The sequence below is a fragment of the Dromiciops gliroides genome, chromosome 1, assembly GCF_019393635.1.
Source record: "Dromiciops gliroides isolate mDroGli1 chromosome 1, mDroGli1.pri, whole genome shotgun sequence".
NCBI classification, from domain to species: Eukaryota; Metazoa; Chordata; class Mammalia; order Microbiotheria; family Microbiotheriidae; genus Dromiciops; species Dromiciops gliroides.
The window spans coordinates 29,893,112-29,916,568 of record NC_057861.1 but is presented as its reverse complement, the minus strand read 5'-3'; the positions used below and the strand labels follow the sequence as shown (position 1 = coordinate 29,916,568).

Below are 23,457 nucleotides of genomic sequence, written 5' to 3'. Positions count from 1 at the left end.
GAGTCTGGGTGTGTAGAGTCCGCATCTGGCTGGAAAGGCGGCCTAGGAGAGAGGGAAGATGGCTGACTGGGGCTCCACCTCGTGGGTCTCTCCCACCCGGGCTTCCCCGCCCGAGTTTGCAGGCAAATCCTCCTCCTCCTCCTCCCCCCACTCGGGGAAAGGGGGAGGGGGGGCCTCGGGAAGCCACCGCAGTCCGATGCCTGCCATTGTCGTGTCCCCGGCCCCTTTTCCTTGACCTTCCCTTTGTGCCTCCGTGAATCACCCACGCAGCTCTAGCCTTTCTCGGGGGAATGAGAAACTGATCAGTGGGCTGGCAGGAGAAATCGGCCTTCCGTGGACATGGGGCTTATGACTTAGAGAAGCCTCTGACCTTCTGGGCTCCCCAGAGTCACCCCCACCCCAACACACATCTGGCAGCAGGGGTGACCTGGCTGAATGTCTCCCTTTTAGGGTACCTTCCTTAGGTGGCTGGGTTTCACTCTAAAATGTAGGCACAAGGTCATTAACAAAAAAAAAATTGTATCTTTCTGTTAACTGTCACCTAGAAAAAAAGGATGATTGATTGTTGGTCTAGTTAAAGGTTTTGTTTTCTAGAAAGGAGGATGTTTAAATTTTAACAATTTTCCTTGGAGAAAAAAACGAATGTTAATGTTTCCTTCTTTTCTTTCTCTCATGTTCCCTTGCAATCTGCATTCTACAGAATTGCCAGCAGAAGAAGGTAAGTCATTTGAAAAGTTCTTTTTCCCAATTTGTTTCTTGCTGAGGCTCTTAAGATAATTATTATAATAATTTGCATTTCTTGTTACAGGGAAAACCTTATTGGAGCTTGTAATTGAGCAGTTCGAAGATTTATTAGTTAGAATTTTGCTGTTGGCAGCCTGCATCTCTTTTGTAAGTATAAAAAGAAATCTTTTTCTTTTTAAAAAAGTATTGGTCAGCCAAATGTGACAGGGATGAAAGTTGCAAAGCCAAAAGTAGAAATAATGGGGATAAGCAAAGATTCCGCGCAAAGTACTGCCTTAGGGTAAACCATTTGTATTCATAGAATGTAAACTCTTGATTTTTTAGAAAGTAAATGGATGCTTCAGTCTGCAGGGTGGTTTGTTTTTGGTTTTTTATTTTTAATTAAAGGGTTTACAGCTAATTGGATTTTCCAGACACATATCGTAAAGCCAAATAAGCTGCTAAAACCAGAGGTTTGTGTGTTTTTTTTTAAGAGGCCTTTTAAATTTAATTTAATTTTTAAATTTTGGCCTCATTAACAAGTTGTAAGATCCCATGAAGACACTGATGGGGTCATGGTCATTTGTAAATAGCACTTACCAAAGGAATATTGCCAGCTGTTTTCCCTTTCTGGTAATAGCAAGGTGACAGTTGCTTCTTCGGGTGACAAGAGTGATGACGCTGGTGATGGCTCTGTGGTTGACCAAATTTGGTCACTGACCTTCAGGGTGGTGGTATGTTCATCTAAGTCGGACCCTTCCCAGACTTTACCGATACCAAACCCATAGGACTCCTCGGATGGACAGGACTGGGTTTGGCTTGCCCTGTTCCACAGACAAAATGTTTGAACTGGGCAGTTTCCTGGTTGTGGGAGCCGGGGAGTCTTACGTTTGCATGCAAGAGCTGCTGGGGTTGCTAAGAAACGAGAGAGATGCAAAGAATAAGCCTCCTGAGGTGATGGGGGCGAATCTGTTCTTGATAAGTTATTAACCGATTTGTTCTCTTCATCATGAAATTCTCATGTAGAACATTTGTTAAATGTGGTAGGTAGAGGCCCTCACAGACTTGTAAGGAAAACTTTGAGAACGGGATTCTCTGCATGAAATAAAATCTCATTCACAAAAATTGTTCTTCACCCCCCCCCCCCCACGTCCTCCCCAACTAAAGGACAGGAATGATTGGTTCTGATGTGACCGCATCTGCTGGCGTGGCATGTGTGCCTCTGATTTTCAGCCAGGCATGGCTTTAGAAAACCCTCAAACGAGGTGAATTTGTTGGCAGTTGGGTGAGCTACCAGCTGCCCCACAGGACCACCTTCATCTTTCCTTCATCAGCCTTTGCTGTCTTATCTTTCAACAGAAAGAGATTCGAGGAATTGTCAAAGCTTTTGACTTAGAATGATAAACACCTGAGTTCTCCCAATGGTAGCTCTAAGGGAAGCAAACATTCAGTAGACAAAATTTTAGTGCCATAAGCCTAAAATGAGCCTTTCCCCACTAAGTGCCATCATATTTTCCCCAAGAGCACCATTAATTACCCTTAGGGTCTAGCCCTTGGCTTCCTCTTTTGGAAAATTGAGGCATGATATCACAGCAGATGATTTGCTGAGTCTACTGAATTGCTCCCAACCTCTTCATATGGCTCTTTCCCTGATATTTTTAAACTTAAATTACATATCTCCAACATATCTGAAAAAATTAGAATCCTCTTTGGTCTAGATTAATCAGTTTGCAGTTTGGAAGGATCCACAGTTCATGTTGCCATTAAAATTGTACTTGAGCTTTTAACTGCACATATCGTGGGGATTCATTCAGGGACTAATAGTTCTGAATAGTTTACAGAAGGAATAAACAGTGGGCAGCTAAAGCACATTGGAAATGACTTTGCTACCTTACCTTGAACTAATCGCAGTTTGTTGAGAAGTGGAATAAAATGGGAATTTGATTTAACTTTATGAAATGAGGCAGACTGAATATTTAGACTGTGAATGTCTGACACCTCTAGATGGCTAAAATGGTTTTTAAAATCTCATTTCTGGGTCAAGACAGCTTTGTACTTGGGGTTCACAAGGCCACCCAGAACCACTTCAATATGACGTCAGAAGCTTGGTCGTGTATACATACATTAAAGCAAAATTAATCTTCGCTGCTGAGTAGTTGGTGTTGGTAACACAAAGAGTGACATCAGTGTTGGAAGTTTAATTAGTTGTCGAAATGGTGGGGTCTAATTTAGGATTTGTTCCCTTTAAATGTATGATATTCTCATTCTCTTTCTCTCTGTCCCTCCCTTTCCTCCCCCCCCCCATCATATCTATCTCAATACAGAGAGAGTCTGTCTCTATATAGTATATTTTAAACCTTTAGCATGTGGTGGATGTTGAAAGGATAGCTTATTGTGAAATTTTAGAGTTTATAGTTTCTTGGAATTCACACACTGATTTTCAGAGTATTTCAGATAGCACCCTCATCTTCTCTAACCTTTACAGCCCTGTGGAAGTGACATCCCATTTCTTTTGTGGTGGTCATTGTTGGGAATGGTCCAGGATTTTAATCTTTTTTGAATTTTGATTCTCTGGGGGCTACAGCACAATGAGTCTTGTGATGCATTTGAATCTCAGTTCTGTTATTTAATAACTGTGTGACCTTGAGCCAGAGAAGAACTCATCTCTAAGCTTTATATTTTTCTCATCTATAAAATGAAGAGGTTAGATTAGGTGATCTTCAAAGTCCCTTTCAGCTCCGAATCCTGTGAGTCTGATAAAATGACTAGGAAACAATGAAAATGAAAGTTGGTTAAATTTGATTTGAGTAGCTGAACAAGACAGGAAGGTGCAGAAGAAAAACTGCTATATGCCTAATCTTTTCTTATTACATTAGCTTTTTAAAAATTATTACCTTTAATTACTTCCTTTCTTTTAACAAATATATTTTATAAATGTAAAATTTTGGTGCATGCCTGATACAGATGGGAGATATGCATTGTGTAATGAGCTCTTCTTAAATTGTAAAAATATTCTCCACTAAACATTTATGCTATGTTTCTCATGACTGCTTGACCTGCTAAAACAGAGAGCAAACTGTTGACTTTAGTTAATGTTCTGCTATAGAAGTATATAGGAAATTGTGTTTACTTTTACACTAGGGACTTTTAGAGAATTGTTCAGTCATTTTAGTTGTGTCCAACACTGTGAACCCCATTTGGGGTTTTCTTAGCAGATACAGGAATGGTTTTTCATTTCCTTCTCCAGCTCATTTGACAGATGAGAAAACTGAGGCAAACAGGGTGAAGTGACTTGCCCAGGGTCACCCAATTAGAAAATTACCAAGGCTGGATTTGAACTCAGAAAGATGAATCTTCCTGACTCCTGCCGAGCGCTGTCCACTGCGCCACCTAGCTGCAATATTCACCAATAACTATTGGGATGGCCCTTGGCCTAGAATTATCTATGTATCAGAGAGACACACACACACACACACACACACCCATAAATGGAGTCACCCTGGGGTTCTGAAGTCAGTGTTTGGTGCTGTCTACCTTTTTATTTGTGGGAAGGGAGCAGGAATTTTTTTCCTCTGTAGATTTACTTTAGTTCAACTTCTCATAAACCACAATTACCTCAAATGTGGTAGTTATTCTTCACATTCTTCCTATTTTACTGTTATTTCCAATTCCATTCCCAGCCTCCGGCTTGCCTTTCTCATGAAACTTGAGCCTTTTCCTCTTTCTAATGTGTCAGCACTGATTCTTCCCTGTGGCTCTCTCCTTCCCCATCTCCCCAGGTACTTGAACAGTGCCCTGTACTCAGGTTCAAAGAAATCACTGGCTTGTTTGCAGTAGCCAACAGTGTGTGGTGGGCATCTAGGGTGGTTAATAATGCTGATTCCTGTGGGTTTATAGTGTGAAATCAGCATTGTTTTTCTGTTTAAACTTAGAAACCATACATTTAGTTGGCTTGTTTTTTGATGTGCTCTTTCATCCTTGGTTATACTGAAGGCTCCATTATTAAGTTTTTCTAATTTTATTCATAATAGAAATGATTAGCAGCTACTTCCTTAAAGATAAGCCTCTTAGGGGAATTTTATCAGCAACAATCAATACATCATCATATAATAGAAGTCTTTTGTGTTGTCTTAGATTCATATCCGAAGGGAAAAGGCCATTAATTTTTTTATGGATAAAATTTTTTTAAAAATCAAGCTAACATGCCCTCAAATTAGAGAAGACTAGGTCAGTGGCTACAAGCACAGGTGTTAAGTGCTGGCTATATGAAAGCCAGTACCTGCCCTCAAGAAGCTTACATTCTCATGCAGAATTCTGACGGGGACATACAGAGTATGTGGAAAGTAACCTTAGCCTGGAAGGCACCAGCAACTGGGAGGCCAGGGAAAGGCCTCCAGTTTGTTATTAAATGTGTGCCTTGCAACCTGCTGCCAAGAAGGAAATTCATCCTCTGTCTAACAAGGTGCGAAGCTTATCTTCGAGTTGCTAATGCCTCACTGACCTTTAAGAAAGGCCCTTGTTCCTCCTCAAGTCCAACAATTTTTTTTCCTAGCTGGAGAATTAAGTTTCCTATTTCTAATATGCTCTCCTTGGCAAGCATTTGGAAGGCTAGCAGCAGAGCAGCTGCAATCTCGCATCCATCACAATTTATCACTTCCTCAGAGAAGTTGTCTTTTTGGCACTAGACCTTATCCTCAGGGGCTGCAGTAGTGTGTGGTGTGTCAGAGAGTCCGGGAACAGAGGGAGAGGCTCTTTTTTTACACTGTGTCAGGGCCCTCCTGGGGCCTAGCCTGGCCCTTTCTCATACTTGGGGTCTGCCTGCCTCGTGATTGTCATTATCTTTTTGGAAATTGGGCTGTATTCCCATTTCTGCCCCAGCCCAACCCCCTCTCCATTTTTGTCTCATGCTTTGCCCTTATAGCTACCAGACAGTAGGCACTTAAATGCCCATTGGATTGGACCACAGTGATTTCTTGTGGCTGGGTTTCTAGCCAGAGGCATTTTTATTACCATTAATTTCCAAAATATTCAGGAATATGTTCATTGCCTATTAACTAGATCTATTTAATTCTTATTAGCCACCATTACCAGTATTTGTTTAAAATACAGAATTCGTGTCCTAAACTATTGGAATTTACTTCATCTGTCTTTAGACCCTGCTCTAAGTCAGAGTGCTTTGATTCGAACTCTTTACAATCCACCTGTCATTCAATTAAAGAGGTAGTAGCACATTACTTTTAAGTTGTGGTAGCCCTTGGAATGCTAGTTTTGGCACCAGTAGGGTCAGGGTGGTGTCTGCTGGTCTTAGTTTTGTAGCACACCACTCCTAACATGATCTCCTCATTAGCTAGTTTGATTGGAATCCTATATTAAAGGTTCAGCTTATGCTGTTGTCATACTGAAGAGTCATGTCTGACTCTTCCGTGACCCCATTTGGGCAGAGACACTGGAGTGGTTTGCCATAAGGAAACTAGGCAAACAGGGTCACACAGCTAGTAAGTGTCTGAGGTCAGATTTGAACACAGGTCTTCCTGACTCCAGACCTGGCACTCTATCCACTGTGCCACCTAGCCACCCAAGGGTTGTGCTATGTGTCTGAAATATCTCTTGGAAAATGTTTCTCCTGATATTGCAAATGTCTGGGGTGGTTTTTTTCTTTTGGATGTTTTGATGATTTTTGCTCATTTTTTCCCTTCCTCTTTAAAAAACCTTTATTAAAAGGGATGGCTCTCTGGGAGGAGATACAAAGGGAAAAGGAGATGATGTAAAAAAGAGAGGGTACCAACAAAACCTATTTTTTTTAAATAGCTGGTGCACTAGTTGGGAGTAGTTTTGTTCTCTTTCAGCTTTCAATAAATCTGAAAAATAAACTTGGCAAAAATCCCAAATATTTAAAAATATCCTGGTTGCTTTTTGTTCCCATATCTTATATGATCAGATCGACTGCTTAAGGGAATTTAAATAACTTTTAATTAGCTGATCTCTTTAGCATACTTTTCCATTGCTTATTTTCCCTTTGGATTGCATGCAGATGGTAATTTCAACCCTAGAAATTGCTTTGAGAATATAGTGATACTCGGCTTTCTCTTTTTTTAAAAGTATATTACTGGGGCAGCTAGGTGGCACAGTGGATAAAGCACTGGCCTTGGATTCAGGAGGACCTGAGTTCAAATCCAGCCCCAGACACTTGACACTTACTAGCTGTATCACCCTGGGCAAGTCACTTAACCCTCTTTCCCCTACAAAAACAAAAAAACAAACCAAAAAAATAGTATCTTACCATCCATGTAAATTTAGCAGCCGTTTCAGCTGCCTGTGTACAGGGCACTGAATTGGCCATTAGTTCATGATCCAAACTATTTTAGACCAGTAGCCAGGTTAGTTCTTCACTAAGTTCTGCCACCCTCTTTGGCTGCTTTGGGTTAGGAGTAGCTGTAGTTGGTTTAGAGATAGAGCTTCTCAAAAGGCAGTGGTTGGTAAACTCTTGAGCGCTCCAAAGAATGAGACTCCAACCCAGCACTCAAGGAGAATGGAGTCTAATGGTGCAGGTAAACGTCAGGCTCTGTGACTCCGGGTGACTTCATTGCTCTGTGAACCTCAGTCTCCTCTTGCACTGGTGGTTGTGAAGAAGGTACTTTGTAACACTTGCCATTTCAGCTTCATGTGTGAGTAATTGAAAGGGTTAAGAGGTACAGAGAGCTTTGGTGGCTTGGAGGAGGACAGGATTGCTCTTGGGTCAAGGGAGGCCTTCAGGGCTTCATGAAAGATGGCTGAGTTGGGCTGAAGGATGGGCAGGGTTGGACCATCCGCCTGCACTCCAGGGCCCGTCCATCAGAATTCAGGTGGCACCAAGCACGGGTATGCTGGGATCAGGGAAGAGGCCAGTTGGGTTGGAGTGTAGGAAAGAGAGGATAAGAGGAGGAAGGATACACGGGTGAGGTGTGATCGTGGAAGGCTTGGACACCAGCCAACGCTGGCGATACTTTGGGTCATGGACAGCTGTTGAGGCTTTGCAGGATTCTTATTTTTGTTTTTCTAGCAAGAGGATGATGGCATGGTTGGAGGTTTTTGGGTTTGAGGTTTTTTTTCAGAGATTAATTGGGCTTCATAGACTATAGGGTAGACAGATTGGAGGAGGGGGAGGTGGGTGGCTACTAGGTAATTAGAGCAATCCAGATGAGGGTTCAGGGACTAGGATGGTGACAATCTGTGTCTCTGGCTACCTTGGAAAGGAACGTGATTGTATTTTCTGCTGAGTAGATGGTTTTGCTGACATTTGAATATCCGTCAACTGTCACGAGCAGCCTGGTGCTGGTTGCAAACACCCTTCAGTTCTTGGGCTTTTTCTGGGGACGTTAAGGAAAATCGTGTGGCACTTAAAGCAGAATATGGCGCGCTCTGCTCACTGCAGCCAATGTTCTTTCCTGTGCAGGTTCTGGCCTGGTTTGAAGAAGGAGAAGAAACAATCACCGCATTTGTGGAGCCGTTTGTAATTCTGCTTATCTTGGTGGCCAATGCCATCGTGGGTGTGTGGCAGGTAAGCCGTGTGGCCATTGGGGGCAGTGTTCATCGATTCCCTTCTAACCTAAGAGCCTATGATCTTTGGAAGGGGCTGAGGAAGAGGAAGAAGTCTGGCTTTTCTTTTTATTTGCAGCCAAACCATCTCCTTCGGTGGCATGCTAAGAAGCTGCTTAGTTTTCCAGAGAGCTAGAAGGCCTTTTTCCCTTAGGTTTTCCCAGCTGACTCCTGGGAAACACTTTTGGGAGCTCAGCATCAGCTCGCGATTGTGGCCTGTGCTTCATGGGGGTAGATGTGGCAAATTGTTCATCTGAGCACAGTCTCCTTCCACAGCCTGCTCCTCTCTCTCCCCCTCCAATCACTCGGCCATCGTGCGCTTCCTGGGTGCCATGCTCTGTGCTAAGTGAAGGGTGCAAATGAGAACAAAAGTCCCTGTAGTAATAATGAGAAATAGACTTGGTGTGGCCTGTAAGATAGTGACATGCAGCAGAAACAGCCTGTGCTGTTTCCAGGTCAAATGGGAATGTCCCATGTGCCCCGCATAGTATCTAGTGCAGGGCCCCACAACCCGCATAGCTGGGGCTAATTGGTTATTCCCATCAGTGCCCTAGGGCTGTTGAGGAAGCAGACATGGCCACCTTTCCAGGTAGATGCTAATATACTTGGAGAGATCAGTAGCCTGAAGGAATCTGAAGTTTACCAAGAGCTCAGTGATGGAAGTAGAATGGGAGACAGTGACTCCTGGCCCAGAGGCTACAAAGAGGCCACATTCCATCACTCATTTGCTAAGACTGACCGCTTGGTGGGCCTTTGACTCCCACCTCCAAAGGTCATTCTGAGCTGGCAGAAAGGGACAAAACAGAAGGAAGAGCTGGTTTTCAGGGAAGAAATAGGGAGGGCAGATTGGTGGTGACGGGGCAGCAGCGTGGAGGGGTGGCTCTGCTAGCTTACTCACGGCTGCCTTCTCAGAGTAGACCTAGCGACCGTGGATGGAGTTGGGAAGGCTGGCCCATCAGCTTAGTAGAATATGTTGGGTCATTTTTTTTTGATTGTTGTGGGACTTGACCTTTGTGTTTCACTAAGACATTGGGGTCGAGCTACTCTCTCCACTCATGTCCATAGCTTCTTGGGCTGTTAATCACCTTCCGTCTGACCAGGTGGTACATAAGGGTGTTGTTGGCAAAGATGTCTTGAAAGAGCCCAGCAAAGCAACGTAGTCCAGGAGAGGCACAGAAAGAACGTTGCTGAGCTCTTCAGACACTAACTGTGTGACCCTGGGCAAGTCACCTAACCTGCTTGCCTCAGTTTCCTCATCAGCAAAATGGGGATAATAATAGCCTCTACTTCCCAGGGTTTTTTGTGAGGATCAAACAAGATCATATTTGTAAAGCACTTGGCAAACCAAATGCCAGCCATTAATAATAAATTTAACATGATTTGCCTTTTCTGGTCACATTTAGAATAGTAATGCTTCCCCTTGAAATCATTGTTTTTAAATGTTGCTATATTCTCAAATAGAATTGTCATTCAAGGATGAAAATGTCTTAGAGAACACATTTTCTCTTACGATAGAATTGCATGGGAAGATTGGATTTGCTTGATGATAGTTCACTTTACCCCCAAAATTGTATGAAATGCTGCTTTAAAAAAACCAAAACCTTTAGCATTCTTTACATTTACAGAATATATTCTTGAACCCCAACCCCCTGTCTTTGGACCATCTTCCCCCTCCATTCCATTAAGCTAGGTTGACTTGCATTCATTTATGCAAAGCTCCTATATGCAAATTCTTTAATTGGCTTAGATGATTTGGGGGCTATTTATCTTCTCCCCTTCCTCCTTTTGTTTCCTTCCTTACTCTCCCCCTCCCTCCCCAACACAATTCTTTTCTTTTTTTTTTTTTTCCCCTGGGGCAATGAGGGTTAAGTGACTTGCCCAGGGTCACACTGCTAGTAAGTGTCAAGTGTCTGAGGCCAGATTTGAGCTCAGGTCCTCCTGACTCCAGCGCCAGTCAGTGCTTTATCCGCTGCACCGCCACCTAGCTGCCCCAACAAAATTATTTTCTTCCAACTTTTTTTTTTCCCCTTAAGATGGTGGTAGGGACTGTGCCAAGTGTTAATTGGCTTTGATTGGCCTTTTGTTTGTAGACACTTGGAATATTTAAGCTTTTCCATGTTCTTGTTAAGAAGCTTCTTTGCTCGTTTTGGGCATGTATAATGTGGTCAAAGTGTGACTTCTTTGCTCTCTTGAGAGTCTACTTAAATTTTAATCGGGTGGTGAAGCTCTTTACCCTACATGTACCCAGTATAGGCACAGGGAAGTGACTGTATGAATTTGCCCCAATCAGCAAAAAAGGAGGTTTCTTAAACTTGCTTTTAACCCAACAGCAGCAGTGCTCACAAGTCCTCAAAACTCAGTGAGGTACAAAATATCCCTACAAGGGGAAGGGGGTCATGTAAATAAAATTTTATTGGTTTGGGCTTTGGCATCTAGGCTATGTAGCAGATTGCCTAATTGCATGAAAACACAGGTGTACAGCTTCTCCACCCACGCATCCTTTGAGCAAACCTATATGAACATCTAAATTGGCTTTTTAGAGTGTTTGTGTTTACACGACTACTTTAAATTGCAAGATTCCTTCTTGTATTTAAACTTAGTTTTCTTCAATTTAGTTTATATATTAGTATATTTTCTTTGGGGCTTTTCAGTTCCGTTTAAATAGCCTTTCTTAGGTCCTAAGCAGCTCTTATATCTATGATCCTGTGGATGAATGAATTGGTTGTTCCATTTATTAATTGCCTACTATGTGCCAGATGCTTCTTTTTAGCAGCTAGGTGGAGCAATGGATAGAGCATCAGGCCTGAAGTCAGGAAAACTCATCCTTTTGAGTTCAAATCTGTCCTTAGATGCTTCGTGGCTGTGTGACCCTGGGCAAGTCACTTAACTACATTCGTCTCAGTTTCCTCATCTGTAAAATGAGCTGGAGAAGAGAATGGCAAACCATTCCAATATCTCTGCCAAGAAAACCCCAAATGGCCTAACAGAGTCAGACACAACTGAACAACAACAAATAGTAACAAATGTGCCACATGCTAGATAGATACGAAGACAAAAATTGAAACAGTCCCTGCCCACAGAAGGCTTCTATTCGGTTAGAGAGAGATACGTTTATAGGTGTTTATACAGAATGAATACAAGGCTATTGGTGGGTGAACTCCTAGTAGCTAGGGGCTTTGAGAGGCCTCATGAAAAAGGCAGTCCTTGGATTGAGTCAGAGGGGAGGGGAAGAAGGGTCAAGAGTATTCTAAGCATGAGGGACATCAAAGAACAAGGCCTGGTGTGTGCAGCAAGAAGGCGAATCTCGATGGACCACAGAGGTTTGGAGGGAAGGGAGGTCAGCATGGCACGGTTTGTTCCTATTCCTAAAAGCTATAGGGAGTCAGTTGAATGGGGGAGGGAGGGACAGCAGGATGCGGTCAGGCTTCCTTTAGGAAAATCACTAGACAGCTGTGGTTGGACTGGGGCAAGACCCAAGTCAGGGAGATCCACTAGGCTATTGCAGGAGAAGGGGTAGTAGGCATGACAAGATCTGGCACCTAATTGGAAATGTAGAGTAAAGGTGACGAGAGGACGGTTTCACAGACATTCAAAAGGATGGGGGTATCCCTCAACAGAAAGGGAAATTTGGGGTGGGGAAGAGAGACTTGTTTCATATGTGTTAAGTTTGAGGTGCCCTCTAGGCATTGAGTTTGACCTGTCCAGTAGGGAAGTGATCATTAGAACCATGGGACCTGTGGTCATCAAGTGAATTTGGAGAGAAGAGAACCCAGTCAGTCAGCTATGCTAGGTACTGAGCTAGACCTTTGGCATGCAGAGACAGAGAATCAAAACTACATATTCAGATATATACAGAATAAATATAAAGAGAATAAAGAATAGCCAGTGGTTAGGGAGGTGGCTCTAGCAGTGAGGTAGGGGAAGCATCAGGAAAGACTTGGTGTAGATGGTGCCTGCGCTCCATCTTAAAGGAAGAGAGGGATTTCATGGGGGCAAAGCCAGAGCAAAAACACATGGAAGGGGCAGCTAGGTGGCGCAGTGGATAGAGCACCGACCCTGGAGTCAGGAGTACCTGAGTTCAAATCTGGCCTCCGACACCTAACACTTACTAGCTGTGTGGCTCTGGGCAAGTCACTTAACCCCAATTGCCTCACTAAAATTAAAAAAAAAAAAAAACACATGGAAGGGACATGAGGAACAGAGAGGAGGAGTGAAGAATACAGAAGGGGGAGCAGGGAGAAATGTCCAGTGAGGCTGGAAAATTAGGTTGAGTCCAGGTAACAAAGGGCTTCAAGTCTTAAACAGAGCAGTTAAATATTTTATACTTGCAAAGGAAAACCAGTGGAGTTTGAGATCTGCACTTAAGGAAGACCATGCTGGGAGTACTGTGTAGGGTATACTAGAGTGGGAATATCATTTTATGGTAAAGAGAAGATGTCTTCAGCATTTCTGGGGCAGACATTTCTAGGATTTGTGGGCAGCTCTCTTAATGGCTCTGGACCACTTTATAAAATAAATAGGGTTAAACTAGTTAACTTCTAAGGTTGTTTCCAGCTCTCAGTATTGTGATCTGAGGGGAACACCAAATGGTTATGGCTTATTAAAAGGCTTATGATGAATGACCACAGGGTAGAGGGTGTCCAAAAATTGTTGTTGCTTTCTCCTTTTTTTCTTGTCCTCAGTCTGTTGGATCAGATCATAGAATGCTTCTGTTTGTAGTGTAAGGTCACGAGTAGTCTTGAATAATTTAATTTTCATCAGAATGTCCTTGACATTTGTGAGTTATTGAACCACAGACTGTCCTTAACCACACAGGTTTTCATCATTCTTCCACACTATAATTAACTCAATTTAGCAGCTCTAAATTTGGTTGGCTCTTTGGCCTAGAAATGGACTTCACCAATGCAGTGACAGTAAGAGGTTGATAGTTCATAATCTTGGTGAGATTGCCATCAGTAATACTTCTTAAAATGTCTTTTTTTTCTCCATTTGTTTTAACTACTAGTAGGTAGGCACTTAATATTTTTTTCTTACAGGAAAGAAATGCTGAGAATGCAATTGAAGCTCTTAAGGAATATGAACCTGAAATGGGTAAAGTTTATCGGCAGGATAGGAAGAGCGTCCAGCGGATCAAAGCCAAAGACATAGTTCCTGGGGATATTGTGGAAATAGCTGGTGAGTAGTGGAGTGTTTTTTTCCCCTAGATTGCACATCTAAGCATTTTGCATTGTAGTGTTTTGTTGTTCTTAAGTCTGTGTGTTTATCTGTAATTACACCTAAATGAGTGTTCTTGCATATATGAATTATCTTATTATCACATTTTAGGAGTAGGCCAGCATCAAAACAGAGCCTTACTGTTTTCCTGAATTATATGTTTCATCGTGTTTTGGCATCTTCCCCTACACATTGACTACTAAAGTTTTCTGTACGAGATTTGTTTGAATTACTGTATTTGTCTGGTTTGTGCTAGAATACCAATATTCAAGAGTGGTGCTGAAATTGTTAATGATTTATGTTTGGATAGAGTGATCGTTTTGAAGGCTTTGAAAATAAAGGACATGAATTTTCTGGTTTTGTCCTCTGTACAATGTTAAAACAAAACAAAACCATCCTTGGGAATTAGGTTGAAGGGACTAGATAGTGCTTACAAATTTTCTTTCATGAGAGAGCAATAAATAATATTTATCTTGGAGAAGAACTTACTGCCACTTAACCTCGGTGCCTCCATTTCCTCATCTGTAAAATAAGAATTGGACTTGGAGACCTTTGAGGTCTTCTCTCTCTGAATTGATGACTCTGTGGTCCTAGGTGAATGCCAAAGACCATAAGCAGAGATGGCCCAGCACGCTTGATGTCATTGTGCTGACTTGTTCATTCAGTGAGTCGCTGTATGGGTGCTTTCCCTCCCTCCTGAAATCCCATCTTCTCTTGGAAGCGGAAGCCTTTCTTACTCCCCGAATTCTGGCGCCTTCCCCTCTGTCAGTCATTTCCTATTTATCCTATAGATAGCTTGTTGGTATTCTTTGTTGTCTGCCCCATTAGATTGTGAGCTTCTTGAGAAGCAAGGACTGTCTTGCTTTTCTTTGTGTCCTAATAAACATTTTTTTATTGATTGATGGCTAACACGGCATCTCTTCTATGACTAGCAAAGATGAGACACCACCCCCGTGCCCTTTCACAGGGAGTTTACCCTCTAGCTAGTTTACTTTTGTTTTTTCTGATGAATTTCATCAGTAGTACTTTCTAAAATGGTCTATGGGGAGGGGAATGGTTATTAGCAGAGGGTCATTTCAGTTAAGTCTACCAAGATGGCACCCAGCAAACTCTTTCTTGTGCCACTGAGCCAACATTGGGCCTGTGGAAGGAAACTGCTTTGTCCTAGGGATAAGGATCAGCTGGGGACTTTGCTCCCAAAGCAAGGCATTGATATTGTACAATTCATATTGTAACCAGTACTGTTGACTTAGCAGAACGAATGGGGCCAGGAAGGAGAAGTGATTTAGTCACTGTTTGAGTTAAAAATGACAACCACACATTTCTTGAGCACTGTGGTTTACAGAGCTTTCCTCCTTACATCCCCAAGATGCAGGTAGTGTATCTATAGATTCCATTTTATAGAAGAGGAAACTGAGGAAGAGCACCCCAGTGACTCATCCAAGGTCACTCAGCTAGGAGGTGGCCAAGCCAGAATTCAAGCCTTTTTGTGGTCTGCCTCCTCGATACCCCTCTGTGGAGGTGTGTCTGTCAGCAAAGGAGCAAGGAAGTGAAAGTGTTTGTCATTGATGCTTTTGTATGAAATGTGGTGGGTGGAGTGTGCTAAGTCACGCTGCATAATTTAAGGGTTTATGAATTATTCTGACTTTTTTTTTTTTTAATAAGCCCCTGTTCAGCTTCCTGGCAGAATACACATCCTCTGTCAGCCCTAATGATGAGGATAGGAAGCCATTTCTACTTCCTAGTCATTCTTAGCTGGTGAGACTGTCCTAACACTGAATCAGTGGGCTACTGCTCTTAGTTTGCATCTCTGGGAAGGAGAGGACAGGAGGGCAAATGGGAAGAATGAGGTTCTAGAGCCTTCTTTTGAAGGGATAAAGGAGGGCTGGGTTATTTTCAGCAGAATAAGGAAAGAATGTCTTTTGAAGGAGAATCATTGGGAAGTCTGAGAAGCAAGAGTGAGGAGTTAGAGAATGGCAGAATGTCAGAGATAGAAAGAATCTTGGGGCAGTGGAGGCCCAAAGCATTAGGTGCCTGAGTCAACTCCATGGCTCTTTATGGAGACCATCCCCCGTGCAATGGCCAGGGTCAGTGACCTTTGCTTGAAGACCTCCAAGGAAGGGGAAGCACCACCTTCCAGAGTAGCCCCCTCCAATTTGGGACAGCCACCAGAATTGGGAGGATGTTTGTCCATGGGTCAGGCCCAGACTTTGCCTCTTCGCAGCTGCTTCTTTCCTTTTCTCCTCTCGTCCTTCCTAGTTCTGGCCTCTGAGGCCAGAGAGCAAGTATCATCCCTTCCCCGAGGACAACCTTGCAGACACTTGAAGACTAATCCAGCCTAATTGTCCCCCATTTCTTCAGCCCATTCTTAAATGGCACGAGCTCAAGGCTCTTCTCCCCAGCTTATCCATTTCCTCCTTAGAACATGGCACCCCAGTGGAACACCAGCTCCACCTGTGCTCTGACCAGGCCGAATAGGAGAATAGACCAGTTCTCTTACCTCCTTTTCCCTTAAAACTTTAACTCTTGTTGCAGCGTGAAAATACATGTAGCGCTCTTGGGCACCTTGTCGTGTTGCTGGCTTTGAGTGTGTAGGTCTTTGAAGGCCCTGAATGTTTTCTACTCATCTTCTGTCTAGCTGCCTCCCCCACTTTGTACTGGGGAAGCGGGCTTTTAAACCGTCACCTGAAGACGTGAATGTAAATAGGGATGGATGCAGTTGACTCAGTTGAGCCCAGCAGTTCTGGCTCCTGTCATACGTATCCTAAGCGACCTTAGCATCCATTCCACTTTCACTTTGCAGATGAGAAAACTAAGGGAGGTAAGAGGACTTGACCAAGACGCCGTGTGTTTGTCTGTGACGCACACACAGAAATGAGCTGCTGTTAGAACGTGGCCTGTTGTCACATCTTTTTGTCTTTCGTTCCCTCTCAGCTTGGAGTCACTTGACTTGTCTCACTAATAGCAAAGCCATGGAATATTTTGGCGTGACTGAAGACTGATTTTGGTTTGCTTTTCTTTCTCCCTGGGGAGAGCCCTGCTGAGGAGGCCAGTGATCTTCTGCAGAGTAGTGGGGAGGACACCGGTCTGCCATGTTGAAATTACCACTGAATGAGGCAAGAGATGGAAGGACGGAGACCTTGAAAAGCCCAAAGTGGCACAAATGCTTGGTGTGGGCTCTCTATCCACAAAGTGTGGTGCATTTTTAATACAGACCATGTGGTAGAGGGGGCAGATTGCACACAGGATTTATTGTGTAATACACGAATGAGAGAGAGAAAGTGAACATGAATGTGTGACTGGGCTACAAACATTTGATAAATCCTTGCTGCAGAAAGTTGAAAATGAATATACAGGGTGGGGAAGAGGTGTGTGGTAGGTGGGTCTGAGCTGTGACTTAGGACCAATAAGGTGCTTCATAAAGGAATAGATATGAAGGGTGTCATTGGGAAGATGACATGATGTGTATTAGACTGGTCACATGGCAAGGGCAAGGGCTGACTGTTCAGGTACTCCATTGGTGTTCTTGCAATGTCAGAAGGTATGGACATGGGATGGGGCAGGGGGAAGGGCCTGTACCACAGAACATGTATAGGTAAGCAGAGGTGGATTTCAGTCTGTTTTGTTCAAGGGAACAGTCTATCATTTATCCCAGGACATTCATTCCCCTGGACACCTAGGAAGCTGACATTGAACAACTAATGACTCCTCTCTGGATCTGGCCATTGAACTAGTCTAAAATTCACCTAACTATAGTATGAGAGAGAGATCCCACCTATTCTACAAAAATACAGAGATTTAATAAAGATGTTTTTCTGAGGTTGTGTTCCCTGTCATCCTGTCAAAAAGGAGAATAAGGTTATTGTGACATGACTCATTCTTGATGAAACCCATGTTGGCCCTTTGTGAGCCCCACTTGGTTCTTTGGGTTATTATTTTTTTTTAACTATTCCCCTGGCTCTTGCCTTTAATTAGATGTTCTAGAATTTTGCTAAAGAATTGAAGTTAAGCTCAGTGACCTGTAGGTGGTGAATTCCATTTTCTTATCTCCTTTGGGGAAAATCAGCAGGTGCCCCTTCTGTTCCATTGTTTCCCACATCACTTAGACTGGCTCAGAAGTCCCCTCTGGTAGTGTCTCTGCTGCTGTTGGGACAGTTCATCTGGGCCTGCTGACTTGTAAGGGTGGCATAGGTGCATTTCCATACTCTTTAGCACCTCAAAAAGACCTTGATCAGCTTGGTCTCCCCAGCAGAAGCAGTAACAACCAGCCACATTGCACACACCCCCCCCCACCCCCCCAGGTAAGAGAAACAGGGACTGACCCAAATTTTCTAGCCAGGGGCGTGTGTAGATTGTAAAGTCCATCACCTTTTCCTCCTGAAGAGTCCCCAGGGCAGGGCATCCCTGGAGTCCTCTCCCCCCAAAGTTCTCTCAGCTTCTCGCTTGGAGGGAGGGTGCCCCAGGCTTGCAGACACAGCCATAGTTGTGCTGGCTTTACCTGGCTGCCTTACTTTTAGGGGGGAAAGAAACATGCTCTCACAAGGAAGTCAGTGTCCTGACTGTAATTTGTGGTTGTTTCTCAGTGTGTGCATAGGCAGTCTTTCTCTCCCTCCCCTTTTGAAGAGATTAAGAGTCCGGCTGTATTGGAGTCAGTACACAGAAAAGAGCAAGATAACAACAGTTAGTCTGCAGCTAGCCTTTGGCCTGCCAGAGCTTCTAGAAGAAATATGCAGGTCAGGATCTCGGCCAGGGTGGTTTTCTCGCCTTTGGAATTTATGGGATTCTAGGTTGTATTTTACCAGGTCCTGAAATGAACTCTCCTTTTACTTACTTCCCTCATTCCTTCCTGAGGCCTTTGTTCTAGGACATGAAGATAAACGTCTTCTTGTAGTCTAACCCATCCCAAAGAGAAAACGTGATGTTTTGGTGTTGGAGCATGTCGGTGTGGCTCGGGTTGTTGTTTTGTTTTTTGTTCATGACTGTGACCTTACTGGACTTGAGTCTCCAGCTGTGTAAGTGTCTTGTTGAGGCCTGCTACAGATGTTTTACCCAAAACTTACTTGGTCTTGTACACAGATTACTCATCGTGTTTTTAAAATCTTTAAAAACCCATGTGGCATTAACTCTGTTAATAATTATAAGGTAAATTCAGGTGATTCTGAAAGTCATGCTCCCCTTATTCATTGGTGCCTTCTCTGCTTTTTTGGGGGGGGGGGCAGGGCAATGAGGGTTAAGTGACTTGCCCAGGGTCACACAGCTAGTGAGTAAAGTGTCTGAAGGCAGATTCAAACTCGGGTCCTCCCGAATCCAAGGCTAGTGCTTTATCCACTGTGCTACCTAGCTGCTCCTTCCTTCTCTGCTTTTAACACCCAGACTCCCCCATCTTTAAAAAGCCCCTCAGGGGGCAGCTAGGTGGCACAACGGATAAAGCACCGGCCCTGGAGTCAGGAGTACCTGAGTTCAAATCTGGCCTCAGACACTTGACACTTACTAGCTGTGTGACCCTGGGCAAGTCACTTAACCCCCATTGCCCCACCAAAAAAAAAAAAGCCCCTCAAATGATGGTCCTGGCTCTACTTTTCACAGCCAAATTCCTAGAAAAAGCTGACTCTGCTTGTTGCCTCTGTTCTCTCACCTCCCACTCACTTCTCACCTCCCTGTCATCTGGTTTCCAACCTTCTTCGGCTGGAGTTGTTCTGAAGGCTCCCATCTTGGGAGATCCTGGGCTTTTCTCAGTCTTCGTTCTTCTTGGCCTTGCCATGGATGGGGCCCCCTCCTCACCTCTCTGGGTCTCCATGACCTTCCACCTGGCTCAGTCTCTTCCCTCTGCAGAGGTGCCTGGGCCTCTGACAGAGCTTCTGTCATTTATCCACATGGGCTCTCTCTGGGGTCCAAGCATCCTCTAGAGGCAGCTGTTGGCTCCAGGCCCTCAGCATAGAGCCTGGTACATAGAAGCCACTCATTAAATGCTTATTGATTGTTCCAGCCAGACTGTCCTTGCAATGCCCCTCCGGCCTTTTGTCACCCAGACCAGGAATGTGCCTGCACCACATCTTTGACTAGTTCCTTCCTTCCAAGCCCAGCTCAAGCACCATCTCCCCCCAGGCAGGCTCTCCTGATTCTCTCAGCCCCACTCCCAGGGGTTAGTGCCCTCCTCCCACAAACAGTTTTGTGTCTGCTGGGAATGTATTTCATTTCCCACTGACCCTCCCCCCACCCACCCACCCACCCAGTAGAAAGTCAGCTCCTTGAGGGCAGGGAGCTTGTATTTTGGTCTCTGTATCTGAGTACCCAGCACATAGTAGGTGCTTAGGGAGTGCTTGTTGAATGAATGAAAGAATAACAGCTTGTGTTTGGTGCCATAAAGTTTACTGAGTGCTAGGTCAGGTGAAGTATTTAATCAACAACATAGAAAAAGATTTTTCTATATAAATATTCAAATAAGTCCTACTTGTGGCTGATTTGTTTAGAAAATTCCCTTTAGATGAAGTCGTTTGTGTACATTTAAAGCCTATGAAGCAGTTTGATTGTCTTTGCTTTGTTGGCTCTCAGGCCACAGACTTCAAGGCTTGTCCTTCCCTAAGCATTGGTCTAAACGGTATTGGGGGGGAGGGGTCATTCCTCCTCTCAGTAGCCAGGCAGGTAATTTGGACAGATGGCAGTGTCCCCTGCAATCCACGGTGTATATGTCACATTTGATACCATGCCGAGCTATTCTAAATGACTGTATAAGTTCTGTGAAAAATATATTAAGATTATGAACTGTCCAAAGGAGAACTGGATCCTTAAGGCTGAGAGAAGCCTGTGATGTGTCATTGGCTGGTCAGTATTTATCCAGTCCTGGAGATGAGACTCTCTGTGGCTCAGATGTAAGCATATTGGAAGAACTAGCCTTTGACTTGGCCTTTGCAAAAAGATGACCATGTAAGGAATTGATAGAACATCTCTCCCTAGGATACCTATTGAGGCATGAATATTTTTAGGCAAGATGCCAGTGATATTTGTATGTCACAGTCGAATGCAAAAATAACCAAGGGGTAGGTTTCCCACTTCTGTTCTGATTTCCCTCATCCCGCCGATTGCCATATCAGGAGCTAACATTTCTGTAGTGCTTTGAGATTTGCAGAGTGATTATAGATCATCTAATATGATCTCACTTAAATTTGCTAGGTTAGATTTTGTGGGTTCTTCTCTTTCCCCCCCCCCCCCATTTAATCTACTTTTTTTTTTTTTTTTTTTGCGGGGCAATGGGGGTTAAGTGACTTGCCCAGGGTCACACAGCTAGTAAGTGTCAAGTGTCTGAGGCCGGATTTGAACTCAGGTACTCCTGAATCCAGGGCCGGTGCTTTATCCACTGCGCCACCTAGCCGCCCCCCATTTAATCTACTTTTAATAAAAATGAGTAATTGAATTGGATCCAGCATGTTGGCAGTTAATTACAAATGCCTTTTCTTTCTAAACAAAGATAATTCCAAATATTTGATTTACATGATTCAAAGTAGTAAATTGAATGAGGCTCAAACAGATAAAAAGTTGCTGTCCTGCCCCAAGTGCGCCATTTTAGACATTGTGTATCTCTTGAGTAACCTGACTCTAGGCTGCTGGAAGGGCTGTTGAGCCCAAAGTTCTCCCACAGCTTGTTGATATTCCCACCCAGTCCCGGATCCAGCCAGGGGACTGGTAGGACCCTTTGTTATGATGCCCCCCCCCCCCCAGGATCCCTCCTAATGGACTAGGGGTACTGAGAACTGCTCCAGCTTTCTCTAAGGAGAAACAGGCAAAACAAAAAGGAAAGGAGAAAAACATGACCCTTAGAAATAGCCACTGCAATAAGACACTGACCAGCACATGTAGATTTCTGAACATTGGTACTTTTTGAATCAACCCCTTCCAGACAAACATCTTTCTTTTTTAAGTAATAAACATTTTTATTTATAGTTTTGGGTTCCAATTTTTATTCCTCCTTCCCTCCCTCCCCTCCCCACTCCCTGAGGCGATAAGCAGATATAGGTTATACATGTATGATTAACAAATATCTCTCTTGAAGGATGATAAACAGAGATAGCAAAAACAGATCTGATTTTGTGAGAAATGAACATGTGGGCTTTTAAAGCTTTCAGGAGCCTTTTCTTCCTTGTATGTTAGAAGTAAGGGAAGACAAGATCACCCCGGAAGCAAATGGCATTTTAGGCATGTGGATTGAGGGGGTTTTGAGTGTGCTGCTGAGGTCATTCACCCTTTGGCCCCAGTGAGGCCTGGCTCTATAGGGTTGGCTTGCTGAATATCTTTTAGACACCAGAACCAGTCTGCATTTAAGATTAAAATTTGTATCTCTCAGAGATGATATACTTTGCTAGCATACACTTAGTTGTATTCACTTGAGAAACATATATTAGGAAAGGGATTATAGTTTGTGATTATAGCTTTCTGTTTGACCTCCCATCTAGGGCCAGATGTTTGGTAGTGACAGGATTAACTCGAGGGAAAACCCAATTGAAAATCAGTGAATATCAGGAGTGAAATGTTGTGATAAGCTTCACATTCAGCCCATACAGGAAAAGGCCTTTCCCAAGCAGAAAGACGGGGTCTTCAGAGGCCCCAGGCAGGACTTGCTGCTGACCCTGTCACTAACCAGTCGGATGGTGTCAGCACGATTGTAGCGGCAGAAGGTAAAAATAACCCCGGAATTTGGGTGACAGCACTGTTGATTTATTATGTGCTTTTATTTATCTATGGTGAACTTCATTGTGGGTGTGCTTGGTGGCATTGTGCCTGTGTGCCAGGCACTGTATTAAATGCCGGGAAGTCTCTGCCTTCTGGCAGCTTACCACCTAATGGGGGGAGACAGCACACAAAGGGAAGCTAAAAGGACGGGGGCTGCTGGGGCGGGGGTGGGGGCAATATTACATTTAGAAAGATTAGGTTGAAACCAGTGAAAGACTTTAAATGTTAAGCAAAGCAATTTCTTACCTTGTAGGTAGTCGGGAGCCACTTAGAGTTACTGAGAAGGGGAGTGAGATGATTAGGTCTCTATCTGGGGCATTTTAATTTATGCTCTTTGTGGGAAGTTGGAGAAGGAAAAGATTGGAAGCAGGGAGCCAGGTGAGAAGGAGGAGGCTATTGGAGCAGGCCCAGGGAAAGCCTTAGGGTCAAAGGTGTACCCCAGCCCATTTCTCACAGCTGAAGAAATGGAGGTCTGTAGAGGTTCCCTGTGACCTCTGACTTGACCTTGAACTGAGGTGGGAAGCCAGGGCCTTGGTTTCTAGAAAGGTGGAGGAAGAGGAGAGGGTTGGGTTCATGAAAGGCAGATGAGTCCTGTGTTGGGCATGTGCCTGAAGTGTCTCTGAGACATCCATGTAGCAGACACCAGTGGGCGATGGGGGGGACTAGAGCTCCAGAGACCTTCAAGTTGGGCATGTAGACACAGGACTCATCTATGTAGGGGAAAAGTGAGCAGTGGAAAAGTCTTGCGTTCTCAAGAAAGGAAGAAGAGAAGCAAAGGCCAAGACAGAACCCTGGGGGTTTGAAGGGGCTGGCGAAGGCAGCAGTGTGGGGGGAGTAGAGGGGTCAGCAGGCCGTCAGGCTTAGCCATTCCAGATCATTGATAACTGGGGAGCCTTTGATTATACATCAAAGGGTCAACAGCCTCTCGAGGAGTTTGGTTAGGAAAGGGAAGAGGTGATGGCTTGAGCCGGTTGAAGGGTGAAGAAAACATTTAAGGATGGGAGGGACCTGGGCACGACTTTTTTCCCACAGGAACTGAGATATGGCAGGTGTTGCTACCCACTCCCTTCCCAATCCTGTCATTGTATAGTAATTTTTTAACCCTGCTATAGAGTTTACTAATCAGCCAGAATAAATGTGATCTCCCAGGGCTTGACCCGTTGTATTTTGTCAGTCTTGCCTTTTGGGGCCTGGTTCTTGTCCACTGTGTCAGTTGTATCT

At 44.0% G+C, this 23,457-nt stretch overlaps 1 protein-coding gene across 2 annotated transcripts in view; it reads left to right on the top strand.

The window, feature by feature from the left end:
- Positions 1–23,457, top strand: part of ATP2A2 (ATPase sarcoplasmic/endoplasmic reticulum Ca2+ transporting 2) — a 55,087-nt gene that overhangs the window by 785 nt on the left and 30,845 nt on the right. For both annotated transcript variants that reach the window (XR_006356379.1, XM_044003198.1), the window contains exons 2-5: positions 701–718; positions 809–891; positions 8,156–8,260; positions 13,335–13,473. Coding sequence is in view for 1 of the 2 variants with exons in the window: in XM_044003198.1 (XP_043859133.1) it covers positions 701–718; positions 809–891; positions 8,156–8,260; positions 13,335–13,473 (345 nt within the window). In the remaining variant the exon portion in view is untranslated. The remainder of the gene's footprint in view (positions 1–700; positions 719–808; positions 892–8,155; positions 8,261–13,334; positions 13,474–23,457) is intronic.